This window comes from Centroberyx gerrardi, chromosome 8 (genome assembly GCF_048128805.1).
Source record: "Centroberyx gerrardi isolate f3 chromosome 8, fCenGer3.hap1.cur.20231027, whole genome shotgun sequence".
In the NCBI taxonomy this organism is placed as follows: Eukaryota; Metazoa; Chordata; class Actinopteri; order Beryciformes; family Berycidae; genus Centroberyx; species Centroberyx gerrardi.
The window spans coordinates 28,752,790-28,771,510 of NC_136004.1; the positions used below are offsets into that span (position 1 = coordinate 28,752,790).

Sequence of the window (18,721 nt, forward strand, 5' to 3'; positions counted from 1 at the left end):
CATGCGGCCGAGACAAGTACCGCAACATAACAAATCCATTAGGAGGAATAGTAGTAGTATTAGCACAAGTTCAAGTTCAACTGTGTTTATTTGTCATATAATTCACATACATAAATAAAAATTACAATAAAGAATCCGGTTAAAATAGAAAAACAGAAGTTAAGAGGAAAATAAAAGAAAGCATAGGAACATAATAATGTAGTGCAAGTTATGGCTGGTGCAGTGACGTGACATGAAGTAATAGTAGTAGTATTGTTGTTTTTGCTCACAGCAAGTCAGTTACACAGTACAGGATTGATACAGGACCTCGACTCGTCCTCTGTTGTATTGTCTTGTCCTTTCATGCCTTGTTTTACCTTTTCTATATTTGTCTTATACTAGTTGTAATTTTCTTTTGTGTTACCATATGGAACATATGTCATTCCGTGAAAATCAATAAAAAATATATTTTTAAAAAATGGGATAAAAAAAGACCTAAGACCTACCTTGCATACAGCGCGGTCACACACAGCTGGATTTCGCATACGCACAGTACAGGTACACACACATTGGCCAAGGATCACTGAATCACTGGCGTTACTGGAATTGATGTTGAACAGTGTCCAGTATTGCACAATAGCAATTAGTCCTAACCAGAGCCATCACTGATTCACTAGCCTACTGGAATTGATGTTGAATAGAGTGTCCAGTACTGCACAACAGCAATTAGTCCCAACTATAAGCAAGTACAACAAATAATGGGCTCGTCCGGGATTTGAACCCGGGACCTCTCGCACCCAAAGCGAGAATCATACCCCTAGACCAACGAGCCGCTTACTAGAAATTTTGAATCAATGGATTATCTTTGTTTTATTATCTATTGTTTTATATCTGTGAATTCTGTTCGCGGATGGCTCGCGACCACGCGACCATACTATAAACTCGCAGCGAAGATCTTCTCGTTTGTCTTCACTATAGATCGTATGTTGAGACGATGAATCACTCTACAGTAAAAAAAAAAAAAAAACTGAACTGAAGGACAGTAGCCTACATTTTTTAACAACTCGTTTTATTTCAAACTCAAATTATATACAAATACATATATGAAAGAATGAAATATTCATGACCAAAATCATACAAAACAAAGCAGAAACAACAATAACAATATTATATCGACAATCTAATATAATATAAGGAGGACAGTTAGCTACATGTGTGAATCGACATTTGTTGTCAGAAGATGAGCCAGTTTTTTTATTACTGAGTGATTAATCTTTTTATAGGAAAACGTCACATTCTCCCAAAAAAAGTGAAACATTTTAGGAAATATTGTCTATTGTAAAGCTATAAACATTTCTCCATAGATTATCTGTGTATGGACCGTGCCAAAATAAATGAAATACAATATTCGCCTATTATTATATATTATATTAATGTATCACCTATTAATCGCTATTAATATATAAATATCCTCCTTCTCTACTCGCGTGATGATTCGTCAAGCGGAAGTTGTTTTAATTGCGGAAGTGTACGGAGGTAGGCGCAGCAGCTCACTGAGCAACTTGGTTTATGTCTCCTGTAATTTGACTGTATTTTGATCTAGCTGTATGTAGGCCGCTGGGGATTACAGTTTACAGCTTGATCAGGTAAGAATGTAGATTAAACGCTTCAGTGGTAGCTAGCTACCTAACCCACCCAAACTTCGATTGTAAAGCGACCTGGCTTTGCTAAGTTAGCTAACAGTTAGCGTAGCTAACTTACCAAGCTAACGCGACGTCGTTGAGTAACATCAATCACTACCGTGACAGTGTTAAACGCCAGGACACCATGAAGTGAAAAATCCCTGTTTTGACGTGTTTAACGATGTTCACGACCGTAAGGTCTTCAAATGAGATGGAGAATATGCCTACCAGAACTGTGCGCTGAAAAGGGCCGAAAATAGCATTTTATCCACAATTCTCTCTGTCTGTGATTGTTTCTGAGTGACATGTAGCGAGCCCTGGGCGCCGTGCTGCAGCTCGTTTCCAAGGTAACTCGTATACAAATTTTGTAGTTCGACTTTACCAGGTTAGCATGCATGTGATTATAAAGAAATAGCAAGTATGGCGATAAGCTCTTTTTGATTACAGTCATATGTATTGCTATTCTGGCACTGCAGATTTGTGTGTAACTGCTCATATTCTACTGTCATCAGCTGTGGCATTTGACATTCAGCTGGCACTGTCACAGATGAAATTCAATGCGCACCTCGACTGCTCAACTCCCTCAGCTCCAGCTCACATTTCCCTTTATCAGTGCCACACCTCATGAGCTGAGCTTTGAATCCGATTTCATTTGGTTTTCTCTTGATATACTTTGTGGCTGTTGAAAATAGCAGCTGAAGAAGTCATGACCAAATCAAAGCAAACCATCAGACTGCTTTCTGATGAAGGATGCCCACACTCGTCTTCATTTGATCAATAAATGAAAACTAGAAAATGCTATGTTTTTTTAGTAACTACAAGTGACAATCCCAGCAAATGTATCACTGTGATTCTCAAGCTATGGGGTGTGCCTCCTAGGCAGGGTGTGAAGAGAGGGACACTGCCTCTATGCTTCTTTACGCGGACTGTTCTGTGTGTTGTCTTGAATTGCTTTCCTAAGTGAAAAAACACTGTTTAAGAATGACACTCCACTGTTCAGATCATATCCATATCAAGCGTGAGTAATGCGATCTAAAATGTGTGAAAACAGTGGTATGGTTTCTGGATTGTAACTTAAATTAGCAATACCATCCTGGCAGTTTTGTGAACAACTGTGAGGCGCATGTGGCTAGATCATGCTGCACTTTCATCCACACAGTGTTAACATGCAGATCCCACTGACTGTATCAAATCTTTCGCCTGTCTTCCCAGTGTACCAGGTTGGGCTGTAGTTATGGCAGACCACACTGACATGAGCCTGTCGCCGGAGGAGCGCGTCCGCGCTCTGACCAAGAAGGGCAGCTCAGTGGAAGTTAACGACGACGTTCCCCCACGCCGATACTTCCGCTCCGGCATGGAGATGATCCGCATGGCTAACATCTACACAGAGGAGGGCAACATCGAGCATGCCTTCGTCCTCTACAACAAGTATATCACGTAAGTACTTCAGTGGTCAGTGAGTCTGAGGTTTTGAATTTTTAACAGGGTCTAAAAGGGATGGACATGACTGACTGAGCTTTTGATTAATTAACTTAATGAGTATTGAGCTTTGATCTGATTGATTATTTCTGTTAGTTTATGGTGCAGTCATTTATTAATTTTTGTCACTTCCTTTGCTGTCAAACTTGTCCCTCATTCTAATCCGCTTTCCAACTTAGTTTCAAGTTTAGGTGCTTAATTTAGTTGTGTAATTCACACAAATATAGGCTGTGCAGGAGGGGGAAGACACTGAACAAAGTTTATACAAAGACCTTCCTTAGGGTTTGAAAAAAGCTGAAAAAAGCTGTTTTATTATATAAGAGTGATTCTGACTTGTCTCCCTATTAGCTTTGTGGGAGCTCCTCTGAATGATTAGCAGTTAGGTGGTAATTATTCTGGTTAAAAGGAAAAACAGGCTGGAACTCTGTGATCAGGAGAGCCGGAAAGCTACAGCTGATTTAGAGGCAGATAATACAATTCAAATGAAAGATGTGTCACTTAGTTTTCTGCTAACCTAGCACAAAAACCCAAAAGCAAGGAGATTCTTTTACATGGAACTGATAACTACATGCCACAATTTGGTTATAACCAGAATTACTTTACTCCCCGAGTACAGGAAATATAAGGAAAATTGTCTTGATGGCGTTGGTGGAGAGACACAATGGTAACTAAGAAAGACTCACATGGTACTAGGACAACAGGACCCACATACAGACTTACAATAGATAGTCAGTTATATACATCACTCTTAAAATAAATATTCAGCATTCAAGCAGACTTATGTGTCCAGCCAAACTTAAGTTGTTTATTTTACTGTTGGATTAAAGATGGGTTGATATTCCACCATCTTTTAAGTTTTGTCTTTGCCTTTCACCTGGTCTCCAGCACTTTCCACCACCACACCTGTATGCAACTGTATTTAAAAACACAGTTTACGTACCTCAGTGTAGGTTGTTATAGTTATTGAAGGAAAAAATATAAACTTTAAACATCTGAGTAGTTGTAGGAGAATTTAGTCTCTTGACCATTTCTTACGGTATTTGGAGAGGAGTTACACTACCAGTCAAAAGTTTGGACACACCATATTTTTCTTTATTTTTACTATTTTCCGCATTTTAGAATAATAGTCAAGACATTAAAACTATGAAATGACACAAATGGAATTATGTAGTGACCAAAAATGTGTGTGTCTTTGGAAAGAAATTCATACATAGCCATCAACTTCACTATTTTTATTTGTCTAAGAAACACATTTCAAGCATTTAAGCAGAAGCCTTTAGATCAAAATGGCTTTAAGAGAATGAAAAACATAATACATTCAATCAGGTGTGTCCAAACCTTTGACTGGTAGTGAATGTAAGTAGATGAGTATGAAATTGGAATTTGGCCAGTATCCGTTATAACAAAATTGTTGGCTGACTTATGATAAATTACATTTTTCCTGCTTTGATTTCACTCCAGCTTTAAAGGTCGTCAGTCATGATTCTGAAACTTCAGGCCAGCACTTTGAATCAGGGAACTCAATGCAGTGATGTAAAAAACTTTGATCGGTTAATGTTGGGGGTTCTTTGTTGTTTGTTTCTTGCCCAGGCTCTTTATTGAGAAACTTCCCAAGCATCGGGATTACAAAACGGCTAACATTCCTGAGAAGAAGGACACACTCAAGGTGTTCATACAGCGTTTTGTTCTGTCCTGTACAACTGATTATAATTATTTTCCCTGAAGGAAGTGTTCAAGTTTAACATCTGCTTAATTCCCATCCTCTTCCAGAAACTGAAGGACATTGCATTCCCTCAAGCAGAGATACTGAAGAAAGCTCTTTTGAGGAGATTTGAACAGGAGTATGCACAGTACCTTGTCAAAAAGGTAAACTGTTAGTCCCAGAAACACTGGGTCTCATGCAGTAACATTGTCTTATATTTACCTGTACTGTCTCTTAAGAGATTAGAGACATTAAGAAAAGATTGTATAAGAAAATGATGGAACGTGTAAAGGGGCATTAAGTAATCTGTGACCTGTATTGACCTATCAACAACTAGTTGGAATTGCAAACACATGGGATAGAACTTATCTCCTCCTACACAAGTCTAGGGCTAATATGGTCACGTCTCTTAGATGTAGTTAAAAGCCTTGCTGCTGCTCTCTGTACTAACTGCAGGCGAGAGAGAGAATTTGGACTGAGACAGGAACACAGAGACTTGTAGAAATCTAAAAAAAAAAAAAAGATATTAAAGCGTGGATCATCTTTTCGAGGTCAGCAAAGGGTAAAAAAGACCTTATTTTAGAGATGGAAATGACTTATGGCACTGGTTGCTCACTCATAGCACCGTCCTCCATCGTTCAGCAGTTGAAAAGCTGCGAGTTGGTAGAGAAAGGAGCTATACTCCTATATGCATTTTAAAGTAATAATCTGTGACCTTTTTCATATAAATTAATGTCTGTTGTGCTGCTCTCTATCGCTGATTGATGCAACACAATAGTGATTCAACCTATATCCAGTTCATGAAAGCGTTTACATTTGCTGTTTTCCAGCAGCAGCAATAGCAGCAATTGGAATAAACGTAAGAAGAATAAATTAGCATGAGCAGCAATTGTCACCATGGCTGAACAGACAAAAGTGCGCTTAATTTTACCACTGAAAAAAAAAAAATTCCATGCATGTGTTTTGGTAAGCTTTGTTCATTACTGACAACCTAAATTGAGATATGTTTGAAGTCGGCCTCCTCTGTACTGCGGTGACGTTGTAAGTGAAGTGTGTACTTTGTGCTCAGAAAGCGGAGGAGGAAGCCACGGCGCGGGAGCAGTCCAAGCAGCGAGCGCTGGACGTGGAGCGGGAGCGCGTGGCCGAGCTGCAGCGCCGCCAGCGGGAGCAGGAGCAGTTCAGTGCCTTCGAGGAGATGATCCGCCGCCAGGAGCTGGAGAAGGAGCGCCAGCGGGTGCTGCTGGAGTTCGCCACGCCGGGCACGCCTCCCCCCGACACGCCCCTCCTCCCGGGCATCCAGGGCCCCCCGCCGTCCTACACCGTCTCCCCCACCCCTCCGCAGAGCCCGGGGGACTTGTCCGGCGGCACCAACCACCACTACAGTCGCCCCCCCGCCACCCCCGGCACGCCCGCCTCTGGCCCACCCACCTTCGACCGATCGCTCAAGCCCGGGTCTCTGGTCAGCCCCGGGAACAACAGTGAGTTAATCTCATCCTGAAGGGAGGGCCGGCCTTCAGAGGATTTAAATACTACACCACTCCTGCTTTAAAGTATTTATTCTTCTGAGCTGATTTTTTCCCCACTGACCTACTTTATTTCCCGTTGACACCATGCCTTGTTTCAGAAGTTTTCCATTCAACTATTGTGTATTCCGCTACATTATTTTTGCAGATACAATGGTGGATGCCCTTCGGCAGTTGGCAGTTCCTGCTGAGCTGTGCCGCAGTTTTCTGAGGTTGGCAGAGGCCAACACAAGCCGAGCTGTAGAAACTTGCGGCATCCTGTGTGGCAAACTGGTAAGACTTTGGAAAAACAACAGCTGCTAGCGGAACAGAATGATTGTGCTAAACCCAAGTCCTGCTTGGAGTGAATCTGTTGCAGGAAAACAGAAAATCGGCTTAAGGGTGAATGTCACAAAAATGGATTTTTGGATTGTTCTTTTGTAAAAGTAGACATTTTCCTAAAATCCAACAGAATGTCAGATGATTTTTTCTGCTCTTATGGGTTTTTAGCTCTGAGTTAAGATCAATGAAAATACAATTCTGCATCATTGAGCTGCATTGCCAGAGACGGAGTTTTTCCCCCCATGCCTTTTATTAAGCATTTGCAATAATGAAAACAAACACTTGATGTACACATGTTTAATATTGGGAATATGACTCTACGTAAAATGTTCTTTTTACCATCTCAGGCAATGCAATTCCATGATGTTTTCCTTCACCCAGGCTTTCCCAGGCTGTGAATGTGTGAGGAATGACCATGACCAGATTCTTCTTTACAGCAGTAGCCTGGGAGCTTGAATCATGTGCATCTGAAGTTTTGAATGAAACGGAGACATCAGCTGACTCCACGCCAGGGGGATGGAACATATTGGGAAATTTCTTTAGTTGTAGTTTTAGTTTTCCTTAGTCACTTTTGTTTGAAATGTGTGAGGCTCATTTACTAGTCGGGTTTATTTCTCCTTAAAGCTCCTACACGTTCCTTTTCTATAGTGTGTTTGCCAGCAGCAAACCAGTTACCAACCTAATTTGCTTCAGACAGAGTCCTTCAATAACTAGGGACAGACAGCGGATATGTATGTATGGAAAAAAAACCTTACTGTGTGGTTTTTTTTTGTGCTTGGCCCAGACCAGAAATGCGTTTACCGTGACCCATGTCATCGTGCCAAAGCAGTGCGGCGGACCTGACTATTGTGACACAGAAAATGAAGAGGAGCTCTTCCTCATCCAGGACCAGTATGATCTCATCACCCTGGGCTGGATCCATGTGAGTAAACATCCGTCGAAATATGACCTCAGCTTCACCTGGAAACGCAACTAGTGGTCGGACTGGTCCAGAAAGGGGAAAACTGATTCCACATAAAGGAAAAATCCACCTTAAAACGCTTTAACAAATCCAAACTTCTTAGCTTCCACACTATTCAGCAGTGCTCGCTCTCGTTCTCTCTCTCTCTCTCTGTCAGCAGCCTACAGTAAACCGGCTCTGATTTGGTTCGCTTCATGCTTGCTGAATCAGGGAGTCGTAGTCTTTTGAACAATGGCCAGCGGTTGCGACTACAGTAGCAGCTTTCGCAGAAGCTACAGATTGGTTATAACCACAGAGCTTGAATGATTATAACCACATATCCACAAGTGCGATTTCTCTAAAATGTGGTTAAAATCTTCATCTGTACAATTGCTCGTATTTGATTTTTCTTGGTTGCGCACATCTATTTTCAGGCGTGAAAGTGAGTGAAATTCTCATAACCTCAGGCTCTGTCAAGGCGCAAACATCAGCGTAAACAGCAGTGGTGTGGGTAAATTTTACACATGTAGGCTGCTGCTGAGAGAGCGCTGACGAACTGCAGAATGTGGTTTGGCAAATCAGACGCCTATGAGAGTAAGAAGCTGCTATATTGGACAAACTTTCATTATGAAACTTGTGGTATGTGTGTCTGTGTACACGCTTGTGCACACTAAACCAGCTGAACATGTGACCTGAAGTGTGACCACCATGTGTTCCCCAGACTCACCCCACACAGACAGCCTTCCTGTCCAGTGTAGACCTCCACACACACTGCTCCTACCAGATGATGCTACCGGAGGCCATCGCTATCGTCTGCTCACCCAAGTTCAACGAGTGAGTCTGTCGGCTGTCGCGGAAAACATAAATGCTTCTGTCATTCAGTGTTTCATGTAAATTGTTCTTTAAATGGGGGGGTAATTTTGGTTCCGAGGTTTGCTCCTGGGCCATTTCCAGGATCTGTTCCTTCCAGTCGGTGTTGCAATTTAAGTGTTGATTTTTATTTAGATATTTATATCACAATATATGGACACTTATGCTGTAATTGTAATAATTTTTGTCCCCCACAATGAAATCAACGGGAGGACTATGGTCTTCTTCCATTTGTTCATCTGTCCCGCGATATCTCACACACTACTTATGGCATTTTGACAAAACATGGGGCAATGATGCATCTCACCGCTGTGTTTCGGCTTTTTCAAAATGACACTGATTGTCCCAAGGGGGGCGCCACATTGTTTGTTTGTTTGTTTGTTTGTTTGTCCATGTGTCATGCCTGAAATCTTGGACACCACTGATCAAATTTTAACAAAACTTGTGGCAATGATACATCTCACCTCTGCGTTTTGGTATTTTCAAAATTACACTGATTAGCCCATGGTGGGGTGCAGTATATCATTTATCATATATATATAATTTGTGCATGTGTTTGTTTGTCTATTTGTCCATGTATCATGGGAGAAAATGATGCATTCATTGTTGATGATTGTCATTTTTCTAGCTCTGGGGGCAATTTTCCTGCTGTGGGGGGGGCAAACGCAGCATAGGGAATGTAAAGGAAACACTGATCATTTTGTCATGTAGTTTATCAATATTTTTTTCCTACTGTGTTTTAAGTTGATTAAGTGTGACGGATTGTGTTTGTTCCATTTGTTGTTGCAGAATCGGCTACTTCAGGCTGACAGATCGCGGAACAGATGAAATCTCCACGTGTAAACAGAAGGGCTTTCACCCTCACAGCAAAGATCCCCCTCTTTTTACAGTGAGTACACTCATACTGTGGGACCATATACAGACACATACCAGGTTTTTATTGTCATTCGAAAAAGATGCTGCTTCCGTTTGGATTAGATGAACATGTTATGGTCTATTCACACTCATTGACATTGAAACCGTTACTGTTTAGCAGACAGTTGTGTGTCAGCCGTTCTGTACTGGGGTGAGATGCGTTTCCTGGCAGCCAGTCAGTCCAGTCATCCACAAGACTTAAAGCTTCCGCCATCACTGCAGATTTATGTCGTATCTGCCTTCCAGAGAGGCTTTTTTGTGGGTTGACACAGTGACATAGTGTGCCAGCAAACAATGAGGCGAAATGAGAGCGTCTGCATCACCTGACTGAAATACCAATCATTTCCCATCCAGAATATCCACTGTTTTTAATTTGCAGATTAGATTAGAATTTTAATGAAGTGGCGGCCACCTTTTTGTAGTCTGAAGTTGGTAGAAAGTGATCCTTTGCAGGCAGTATTGATATTGTGCTGGAACTTTTTTCTGTATTATTAAACAGCCTTTCATATTCAGATATGTCCTATTTGTTTTTATATTCGTCTTTACCTGTTTTACACTTTTTCTGTGTCTTTTTTATTGGCCTTTATTTATTTATGAAGACGGTAAACTGAGCGTATAATATATTTAATTATTTTCTGTTCTTTATGTAATTTTATGCATGTTTATATATGCATATGCATATATGATTATACTTCGGTCAGACTTTCAGACTTTGTTTTTTGTTCATAACCGGGCTGTGATCTCCATTCTGTCTAGTTAATATACTTTGTTCTACAGTTGCTATGTTTACAGTATTTTTCTTCTCTTTTCTGATGTTTCTACATCATGTTTATGTTTCTGTGTCAATTCTGTGTGTTTTGTGTTGTATTGTTATTTTTGTCTATTAATAAAAAACCCCGATCTGCTTCTTGTTTCAGCATGCAGGACATATCACCATCACCGATGGCACAGTGTCCATGTTGGATTTGCGGTGATATTTTTTCACCACTACACTCACAGACTGTCTAATCAAACACGTGCGGATGTCTTATTTGAGAAAACACTCATTTTTTTTCAAGACGGTACTGAGTGAATACCGGCCATCGTTTGACCATTTTCATGGACCTCAGTTGTTCTCAAAGGGAACAGCATTGCAAACTTTTTTGCTCTGTCAAGTTTCTTCATATTATTGCACTTTCCAAGCAAACAACTTCTCTCCACCTGATGGACGGGCAAACCTCTGGCTCTTCAACTCCTCCGTTTTTGTCAGCATGTGCTCTAGTTCCCTTCTTTACCGCCTTCGTTTTTGTCATTATTGACCATATATGTTTGTCAATGACAGGTAACTGTAGTTGAAACTGTGTCCGGATCTATTGGATGTCGTCAACCTAACCTTTTGTTTTATAATTTTCATCAAGGGTTGGGCATGCCCGACAGATAAGTGCCAAGGACGAGAAGATTAAGATTGTCCGATAGCGTTGTTCAACATGAAGTTCAACATAAAGTCTATAGTTCGGCTCAAGTCTTTCTCTATTCTTTTGAGTTGGTGTGTTTCCTTAGTAAGCTGTTGAGTGCTAAGAGAAACTGAAAGCCAGTTGTAACTCAGGTATGTGGGCAGTGTTGCTGCTCTGTAATATATATTTTTGTATACAAAAACATCACTCCATGATATCACTCTGTATCTAAAAAGGGTTTTGTTTCGAAATTTAATTCCTGTGTATGATGGATCCACCTCTTATGTGTTCTTTCTTCTTCTTCTTCCTTTTTTTTTTTTGTTTTGGAGGGGAGTGGGAGTGGGCGGGGGGTGGTACCCGGATGATGTGTCCATGCTTCAGAAGAAATGTGTGCAACAGGCAATTTGAATGTACAGTACCTTCTACTGTACATTACTAACCACCTGGCCATGGTTCATACTGATAACCATTTGTTTTGTTTGCTCCCTTCTCTCGTTAGAAGAAGTAAATACTTAGCCATAAATGTGAGAATACCTTCAATGAATTAAATGCCAAGACAAAATAAACTCATTCTAGATGGATTTCTTCTGTCTTGTTTTGATTTGTGTGTTATTTTCCCAGTGGGATAGACAATACAAAATCAAAGCATAGTTACATAGTTGAGACATTTAATTTAACATTATATATAATAGATACAAAGTATGAAAGTATTCAGAGAAGGTGTGCAGGGATTACTATACACACAGTGAGGAATATGTAGGGGAAAGTGGATGTAATCTGCATAATTGCAACTTGGAAAAAGAAACAGGCAAAGTGCTTGCATTGTGAAGGGAGCTAATCACTGATCGCAAAGGATCAAAGGGGAAATTTGCAAAGATAAGAGCAGAGAAAAGAGCTTTGTATGCTGAAACGGTGAGATATTCTGAGGGTTTATCAACAAGCGAACAGATCATTCAGTAACATAATGAACAAGCAGGTTATTTGGAGTAAAACAAGATTTTATGCAGTTAGAGGGAAAGTAATTAAGATGTGATGGATGTTGGCCTGAGATTTCTGGATATTTCTAATGTGGTAGGGAAAGATCTAAGATATTAAGAGAGGCATTTCTGTCATCTCAGGCCCAATGGTATACGGTGGTAATAGTCTAGATGTGTGTGACGGGAGGTAAGATCATATAAATTTAGGGTTTAAGTCCACTCAGCCATTTTTTTTAAATTATTTTTTTAGACAGTGGGAAACTGGTACGGGAGACACAGGAGAGAAAGCTATTGTTGGATTTAATGCTAAGCCAGTGGAGGCATACATGTGTTTCCAGAGATAGCGGACTAAACCACTTGATTATTTCATTTGAAGTTAATAATAATTTGAAGTTTGTTTGTTTTTTTTTTATTTTAAAGATGATAGTTTAACCTCACACACCAGTATTCGCGGATAATGCACCTAATACGTTTGCCATTTTGCCAAAAATAAAAGGCAATGAGGTAAAGTGAATGATAATTTCTTTTTTATCCTGTGGAGGGCAGCAGAGCACCTCTGTTGCGGCTAAACTTCCACAAATTACGAAGAAGAAGAAGAACATAAACAGGAAGTAAAGAAAGCCACGGTGGTCAGTTTCTGTCTAGTGATTTCTATCAAGGAGTTTAACATTAAAAAACACGATTCTCTTTTTTGATCTACACCAACATTCAAAATGGGGAAGCGTCAGCATCAAAAAGACAAAATGTAAGTGTCAAAACTGTCGTTCACAATATCCCGTACAAATGAAAAGTGCTTGTTATTGTTATTAGCTTAGCTGGCTAACGTTACTCGGCTAACATTAACTCTATATTACGTTTAGTTTATGATAACGTTAACTATCTTAGTTCATTTTAGTTAAATTGTGCTTATATCAAGTTTTAGCAGTGACGTGAAATTACTCACTTCTTCATTATCTTTGTTAAATAACGTTGTTTGTCTGGCTAGTAACGTAACTCCAACAAATGCTAAAGTCGGTTAGCTAATATAAACCATTATGACAAAGAACTATTTTCATACATTTTAGAAGGATAGCGTTACACAAATATCACAGCAAACATAATTTATCACTATAATGTTAAGTAATATCCTACAGGAATATGAAATTGATATCGGAGTGGCCAAAAAAAAATCATTAGCTTTCCTTTTGGTGTTTTATACTGTAAACATCATGTTAGTTAATCAAACTTTAGCTGAATGTGGGAAAAATGTCCACATGCTGTGACTCCAAAGTTGACTTAAAGGGAGACACTGTGGTTTAAAACATAAGTTGGGATTCAAAAATTGTGCTTGAGATGACCAAATATGCTCTGATGCTTCTGATGTTTTACACTGAATGTACAAAATATTTGGGACAGTTAACGTTACTCTTTTTATGAAGTCCACTGATGAGGTGAATCCAAATAAAAGCCATTATCCCGTATTGATTTCCCTTATTAAATCTGCACCAATCACAAAGGAGGAGGTGTAGACCATGTGAAGCCAGTAGGGTCCATCTTCCCTATGGACTACTGTTGTTGAAATTGATGGTGAGATTGTAAAGTATTGGGTAAGATGTGTAGGGCTCAGCCTTACTGCCAGTGCAGTGTAGGTGTGTGAGTGTTGTGGCCCTAATTCTACCAAACATCAGTGATGGGATGTGCCCACTGGATCACCTCCAAATGACATGCACGCTTTCACCCACTCACCCCTTTTGTCTAACATTCACGCCAGGTTCTACATTTAAATAGGCACATAGGCACCTTAAATCAGTGGTTCTCAACATGGGGGTCGGGACCCTCCAGGGTTCAGCAGATCATTTTGTAGGGTCGCAAGATGACGTATGGGATAGGAAAAAACATATTTCTGCTATAAAATTGTATTATTATGTCTAATTTTTGCTTTCTTCTTATGAAATACTGAACAGTTTTCAGCCTCTCAGCCATCTGATAGTCAAATGAAACAACCTGAAAAAGGAAAATCATTCTTTGGTTGAACTGTTCACCAATCTGCATGTGCAGCCTGTGTGACTGGGGGTCGCCAGTAGGCATGGCCTTGTTTCGAGGGGTCCCGAGCCAAAAAGGTTGAGAACCACTGCTTTAAATAACCCAGGGGACAGTTCCATCAGATCTCATGTATTGGTAAAGGCCATGCATAATTATTGCAGTTCAGAGAGGTAATGGTGCCTTCTGGCCCAGCAGTTTAACAGAATATATTTACAGTCAGAGTATATGAACTTTCACCTTATAAACAAGCAGCTACAAAGCAAAAGTGTGAAGAAACTTCTCTACACTGGTTGCCTGCCAGTTTCAGAATAGATTTGAATATTTTTATTGATTAATTGTAGGTTCTTAGCCTTGTTTGGCTACTAGCCACAGCTCAGATCTTTTAACTGAGCTAGTCTGAAGTCTGGGTTAAACCCCAAAAGTGAGAAGGCCTTTTTTGTCTGAGCCTCTAGTCTTTGGTTCGTCCTGCCTGAGGAGCTTAGGATGGCAATATCTTTTAAATCACTTCCTAACAATCGCTTTTGCATAGATAGGCTTTTATACATTTATTTAGGCCTATCCAGATGATTTTCATTGTATTTGCCTGTTGTATTTTTCTGTCTCTCACTCTTTTCATGTCTTATATTTAATGTCTGGCATTTGTTTTTGTTTACCTTACCTTTACCTTTTTATTTATTGTTGCTTTATTGTCTTTCCTGTTATTTATGTGTGGTTTTTGTCTCCTGACAGGTATATTACATGTTCGGAATACACTCACTTCTATGGGGGGAAGCGAACAGGTAGTTGGCTTTTACTTTTCTCCATTGAGATAAATAATCTGTTCCAGTTTCACTTGGAGACACAACAAATGGCAACTTTTACTGGAACTTTCCATTAGGCCTTTATAAATTTTGTATTTTGTTCTTTTCTTAGCAGGTTATTTTCTACACTACTGTACTGAATTTTTATGGAGCCTACCAAACCTTTTTTCATAACTATGATTATGCGTTTACTCAGTCCGCACTGTAACTGTTTAAAGCCCAACTTTTTCACAATCGTCTCCAGTGGGTGTATCATGGAAACAGTATCTGGATGTTTATCAGTTTTATTTTCTTTGTTTTTCCATTTCAGAAATTCCACAGGCAAACTTCAGACGGCTTCCGTTTGACCACTGCAGGTAAGACAGGGTTTGTTTTCTAGTAAATGAAAAGACAGAGCAATATATTGGTGATACTCTGAGTTGACGCTGTTGCTGATAAAATTGTTTTTTTCGCTGAGTAATGGTAAATGACATAGCACTTGTCTCATTATGATTCAACTCTTTGCTCTTAAACTTTTCAGCTTGTCCCTTCAACCGTTTGAGTATCCAGTCTGTACTGAGGAGGGAGTCGTCTTTGACCTGTTGTGAGTAGTTGATGCCTTTTCAAAGAAGGTGTTTTGACTATACGTGACCTGCTGACTGTCTGCTGACATTCGATGTTCATGTAATACTCATGCAGGCCTCTAAAGCATGACCTAACTTTAAACCAACAGTCTGACCTGGGAATTAAATTTGAAAGCGCTGGTGTGACCACAGACTGAGACTTCTTAAAGCAATATTCCACTTAGTTTTAACATGGGGGTTATTCGGCACTTGACCGCCATGAAAACCAGAATATAAACTACACACCAAGATCGGATGCAGCTGGACAAGTTTGTAGCGTTTGTAGTGTTTGAACGAGTCCACAAAAATATCCTGAAAACTGACATTTAACACGTTTGTGAACAGATTCAGCAACAGATCCCGCTTTTAAGACAATAAAGCAGTCCTTGGGTCTGTTTTCATTTTGCATTTCTATTCTTGGTTTAAACTAAAATTAGTATTTCAAAATAAAAGTAGATCCAGTCTCCCAAACAGGAACTATCTCTCCTAAATGGTATCCCTCCGCTATGTTCTCTTCTATCAATAAAAATGCTGTTTGGCGAAATTATGTTCTAAAACGTTGGACCCACAGTCAGTTGAAAATCACAGCAGCAAGATCTGTTGTTGAATCTGTTCACCAACGTGTTAAATGTCAGTTTTCAGTCTATTTTCTTGGCCTCATTCAAATGAATGGGAAATAAAAATCTGAACGGTACAAACTCCTCCAGCTACATCTAATCTTGGTGATTAGTTTATATTCTAGTTTTCATGGCAGTCAAGTGCCGAATAACCCGCATGTTAAAACTGAGAGGAATATTGCTTTAAGCACCACCAAAGAAAAACACTTGCTGGTTATGCATCCTAATATAACCAGTCAAACAAACCAATTAATTATCAGCTGTGCTTCATCATTCAATGGGAGCTAACACTGCGTGGGTTAGGGGCTTGATTTCCACTGGGGCCATCCATGCTAAAACAAAGTCTGCCCTCAAGTTATTGGAAGGTGATATAGATAAAAATAGATAAATAAAAACCCAATGTATACATCGAATGGCATATGTTGTATAGCTGATTCCTGTTTATTTAATTTGCTATAATCAAACCACCCCTATAAGGTGTCCTTTCGTTAGCAGCTATCAAAGTAGCGCTATCACAGGATTAAACAATTACAGGAAGATCCAATAAGCTCCAAGCAGAGTGAATACGCATTTTGCCACAGAATTAATCAAAACCGGTGGCTGCCTAAAAGGCAAGTTGATTAATGTTGTGTCCTCCATCGCAGCCGACGTCTCCCAGCCTTTTTGATGCATGACCCATTCAAAATGTTTTAAGTCAAGCTCACCGCTGACAACAGAAGTGTTCAAACATTATCAAAATGTAGAACGATGGCACTTGTAAATGCATTGGAATGCCTTATGATCGTGAAATGTTTTTGTTGGAAGTAGGGATTTTAATATTTGATGACCAGAGCCCGTGGACGCTGATAAAACAAAAACACTTTGTACCCGAAGATGAATGCTTGTTGTTGCACTCCTGGCTTTTAATTTATGTCACTTTTAATGGCTTGAAACTTAAGTAGGCTGATGAAAGAGATCTGGGCATCTGGGTGGACCTTAAATTAACATCCACTTCCTCTCTTCCTTCTGTCTCAGGAGCATTATCCCGTGGATCAAGAAGTACGGGACCAATCCGATCTCAGGAGAGGTAAGGGAACAACAAAACACATCAGCTTGCATGTGTAGTCAACAGATTGCTCTTTATCCACCGCCATCTTGAGACTGTCTGCAGCTTCTGTGGTGGTTAAAATATGAACTTACATATTTTAAATTTGTTTCGAGGTTGTAAAATTCAGTGGGTTTTTTTTCTCAATATAAGTTGGGGCTGGGCACTAAACTGAGACTTTTAATGATTCCTTTTAAAATGCCTTTTCAGGGGGAACCACAAGATTTATTATCAAACTTATCTTTTCTAAAGCATTTCCTTTCTAATTCAGTGTCATTACAGTCAAGTACAAGTACAGTCTGAGCCTAACAAAAGAAAGAGCTAGAAATGTTTAGGATTTTAATTATTTAATACTTGAATGTAAAATTGGGCAAATTGCAGGGCTTGCAAACACCAGCCATGGTGTTTGCAAGTCTTGATGATCTGTATCAGTGATTCTCAACCTTTTTCATATCAAGGACCCCTAATTTAGTCCACATTAGGGCCACGGACCCCCATTTGATGAGATTTTGTCTCTCAGATCCAAATCTGAGAATATTTTTATTGTCAGATATGATTTGGTCCAGAATCCCATGACTATCTGTATTGTAGGTAGAGAGATAACAGTGAAACTATGATCAAAATTGTCATTCTTCTACATTCTCTAATTGTGTAACTTCTTGTAAATGAAAAAATGGTGAAATGTAATAATTCATCAGTTTGCGGCGGACCCCCTAGAACCCCCTCAAGGACCCCTGGTGGTCCCCGGACCCCATGTCGAGAACCACTGATCTATATGATAAGCTCTTGAAATTCCTATATCAGCCTTTCAGCAGTTTTTTCAAGCCTGTTTTGCTAAATAAGGTGTTTTGAAGACATTTTAATGGTTGCCTAGTAACGCCTCCATTTTTGTTTATTTCCCACAGAAGCTTGAAGCGAAGTCCCTCATTAAGCTTAACATCGTCAAGAACAATGATGGTAAATATGCATGTGTTTAATGTACTTTAACAATTAGAAAAGTGCAGTTTACGTAGAAATACGGGGGCTTTTGTACATACTGGATACGTTTTACACATTTTACATTTACATTTCTGATCTATAGCTGACACTCGCATCCAGAGCAACTTACAGTGAGTGCAGTTATAGAATAAGCTTCGGTTCCCACGTCATAAAAACCAAACAGTAGTAAGGAGTGTAAGGGTCAGAGCCACAGTTTCCTGACAATATTGCTGTGTGAGAACGGCTAGAAAAAGAAAATTTGAGTGAAGGAGAGCTGTAGAGGGCAATTTTCTTTTTTAGATGACAGCAAATTGGAGCAAGTGGAGGAGGGAGATGTGGAGAGGAGATATGTTTCAGTGGGGAGAGCGTGACATGAGCCGCTCCTCGACTTCTTGAGGAGATGAGATGAGTTTTCAGCCTGTGGCGGAAGACGGGGAGCGACTCCGCTGCTCTGACCCGCTCTGATGTTCTTTCTTTTTGTTCTAGGAAAGTATCACTGCCCCGTCCTGTACAACGTCTTCACAAATAATTCCCACATTGTTGCCAACAAGGTCACTGGCAACGTGTTTTCCCACGAGGTTGGTGAACTCGCACTCTTTCCCGACATTGATCCTCACACAAACACCTTTTTCCCCGACACAGATCAATGTCTTAAATTCTTACACACACAGAGAGAGTGTGTTATATTTTACTGATTTGATTTCAGTGTCATGCACTCCAGATGCTTAGTTCATATGGGTTTACGAGATACTAACTTGCATCATGTTGAATTATGTATGTATAATAGATGAACACTA

At 39.9% G+C, this 18,721-nt stretch overlaps 2 protein-coding genes and 1 non-coding gene across 4 annotated transcripts in view; 2 read left to right on the forward strand and 1 right to left on the reverse strand.

Annotated features, from left to right (window-relative positions):
- Positions 1 to 739: 739 nt before the first annotated feature.
- On the reverse strand, positions 740 to 811 carry trnap-ugg (transfer RNA proline (anticodon UGG)). Its single transcript has one exon. It is a non-coding gene; the product is annotated as a tRNA-Pro (tRNA).
- A 692-nt stretch (positions 812 to 1,503) lies between these two features.
- On the forward strand, positions 1,504 to 11,414 carry LOC139926177 (STAM-binding protein-like A). 2 transcript variants are annotated; one of them, XM_071917788.2, is made up of 10 exons: positions 1,504 to 1,625; positions 2,874 to 3,098; positions 4,731 to 4,806; positions 4,911 to 5,006; positions 5,912 to 6,320; positions 6,514 to 6,638; positions 7,471 to 7,608; positions 8,348 to 8,460; positions 9,286 to 9,385; positions 10,329 to 11,414. In XM_071917788.2, exons 2-10 carry the CDS (start codon positions 2,896 to 2,898, stop codon positions 10,383 to 10,385), a joined length of 1,317 nt encoding a protein of 438 aa, XP_071773889.1. In that variant the 5' UTR covers positions 1,504 to 1,625; positions 2,874 to 2,895; the 3' UTR covers positions 10,386 to 11,414. The 2 variants fall into 2 exon arrangements, with proteins under 2 accessions (XP_071773889.1, XP_078141242.1); XM_078285116.1 differs by lacking the exon at positions 1,504 to 1,625 and adding an exon at positions 1,935 to 2,008.
- A 1,029-nt stretch (positions 11,415 to 12,443) lies between these two features.
- Positions 12,444 to 18,721, forward strand: part of ppil2 (peptidylprolyl isomerase (cyclophilin)-like 2) — a 32,975-nt gene continuing 26,697 nt past the window's right edge. Inside the window, exons 1-7 of the mRNA XM_071917786.2 lie at positions 12,444 to 12,566; positions 14,573 to 14,622; positions 14,954 to 14,999; positions 15,164 to 15,226; positions 16,877 to 16,928; positions 17,852 to 17,903; positions 18,411 to 18,502. Coding sequence (XP_071773887.1) covers positions 12,535 to 12,566; positions 14,573 to 14,622; positions 14,954 to 14,999; positions 15,164 to 15,226; positions 16,877 to 16,928; positions 17,852 to 17,903; positions 18,411 to 18,502 — 387 coding nt within the window. The 5' untranslated portion in view covers positions 12,444 to 12,534. The remainder of the gene's footprint in view (positions 12,567 to 14,572; positions 14,623 to 14,953; positions 15,000 to 15,163; positions 15,227 to 16,876; positions 16,929 to 17,851; positions 17,904 to 18,410; positions 18,503 to 18,721) is intronic.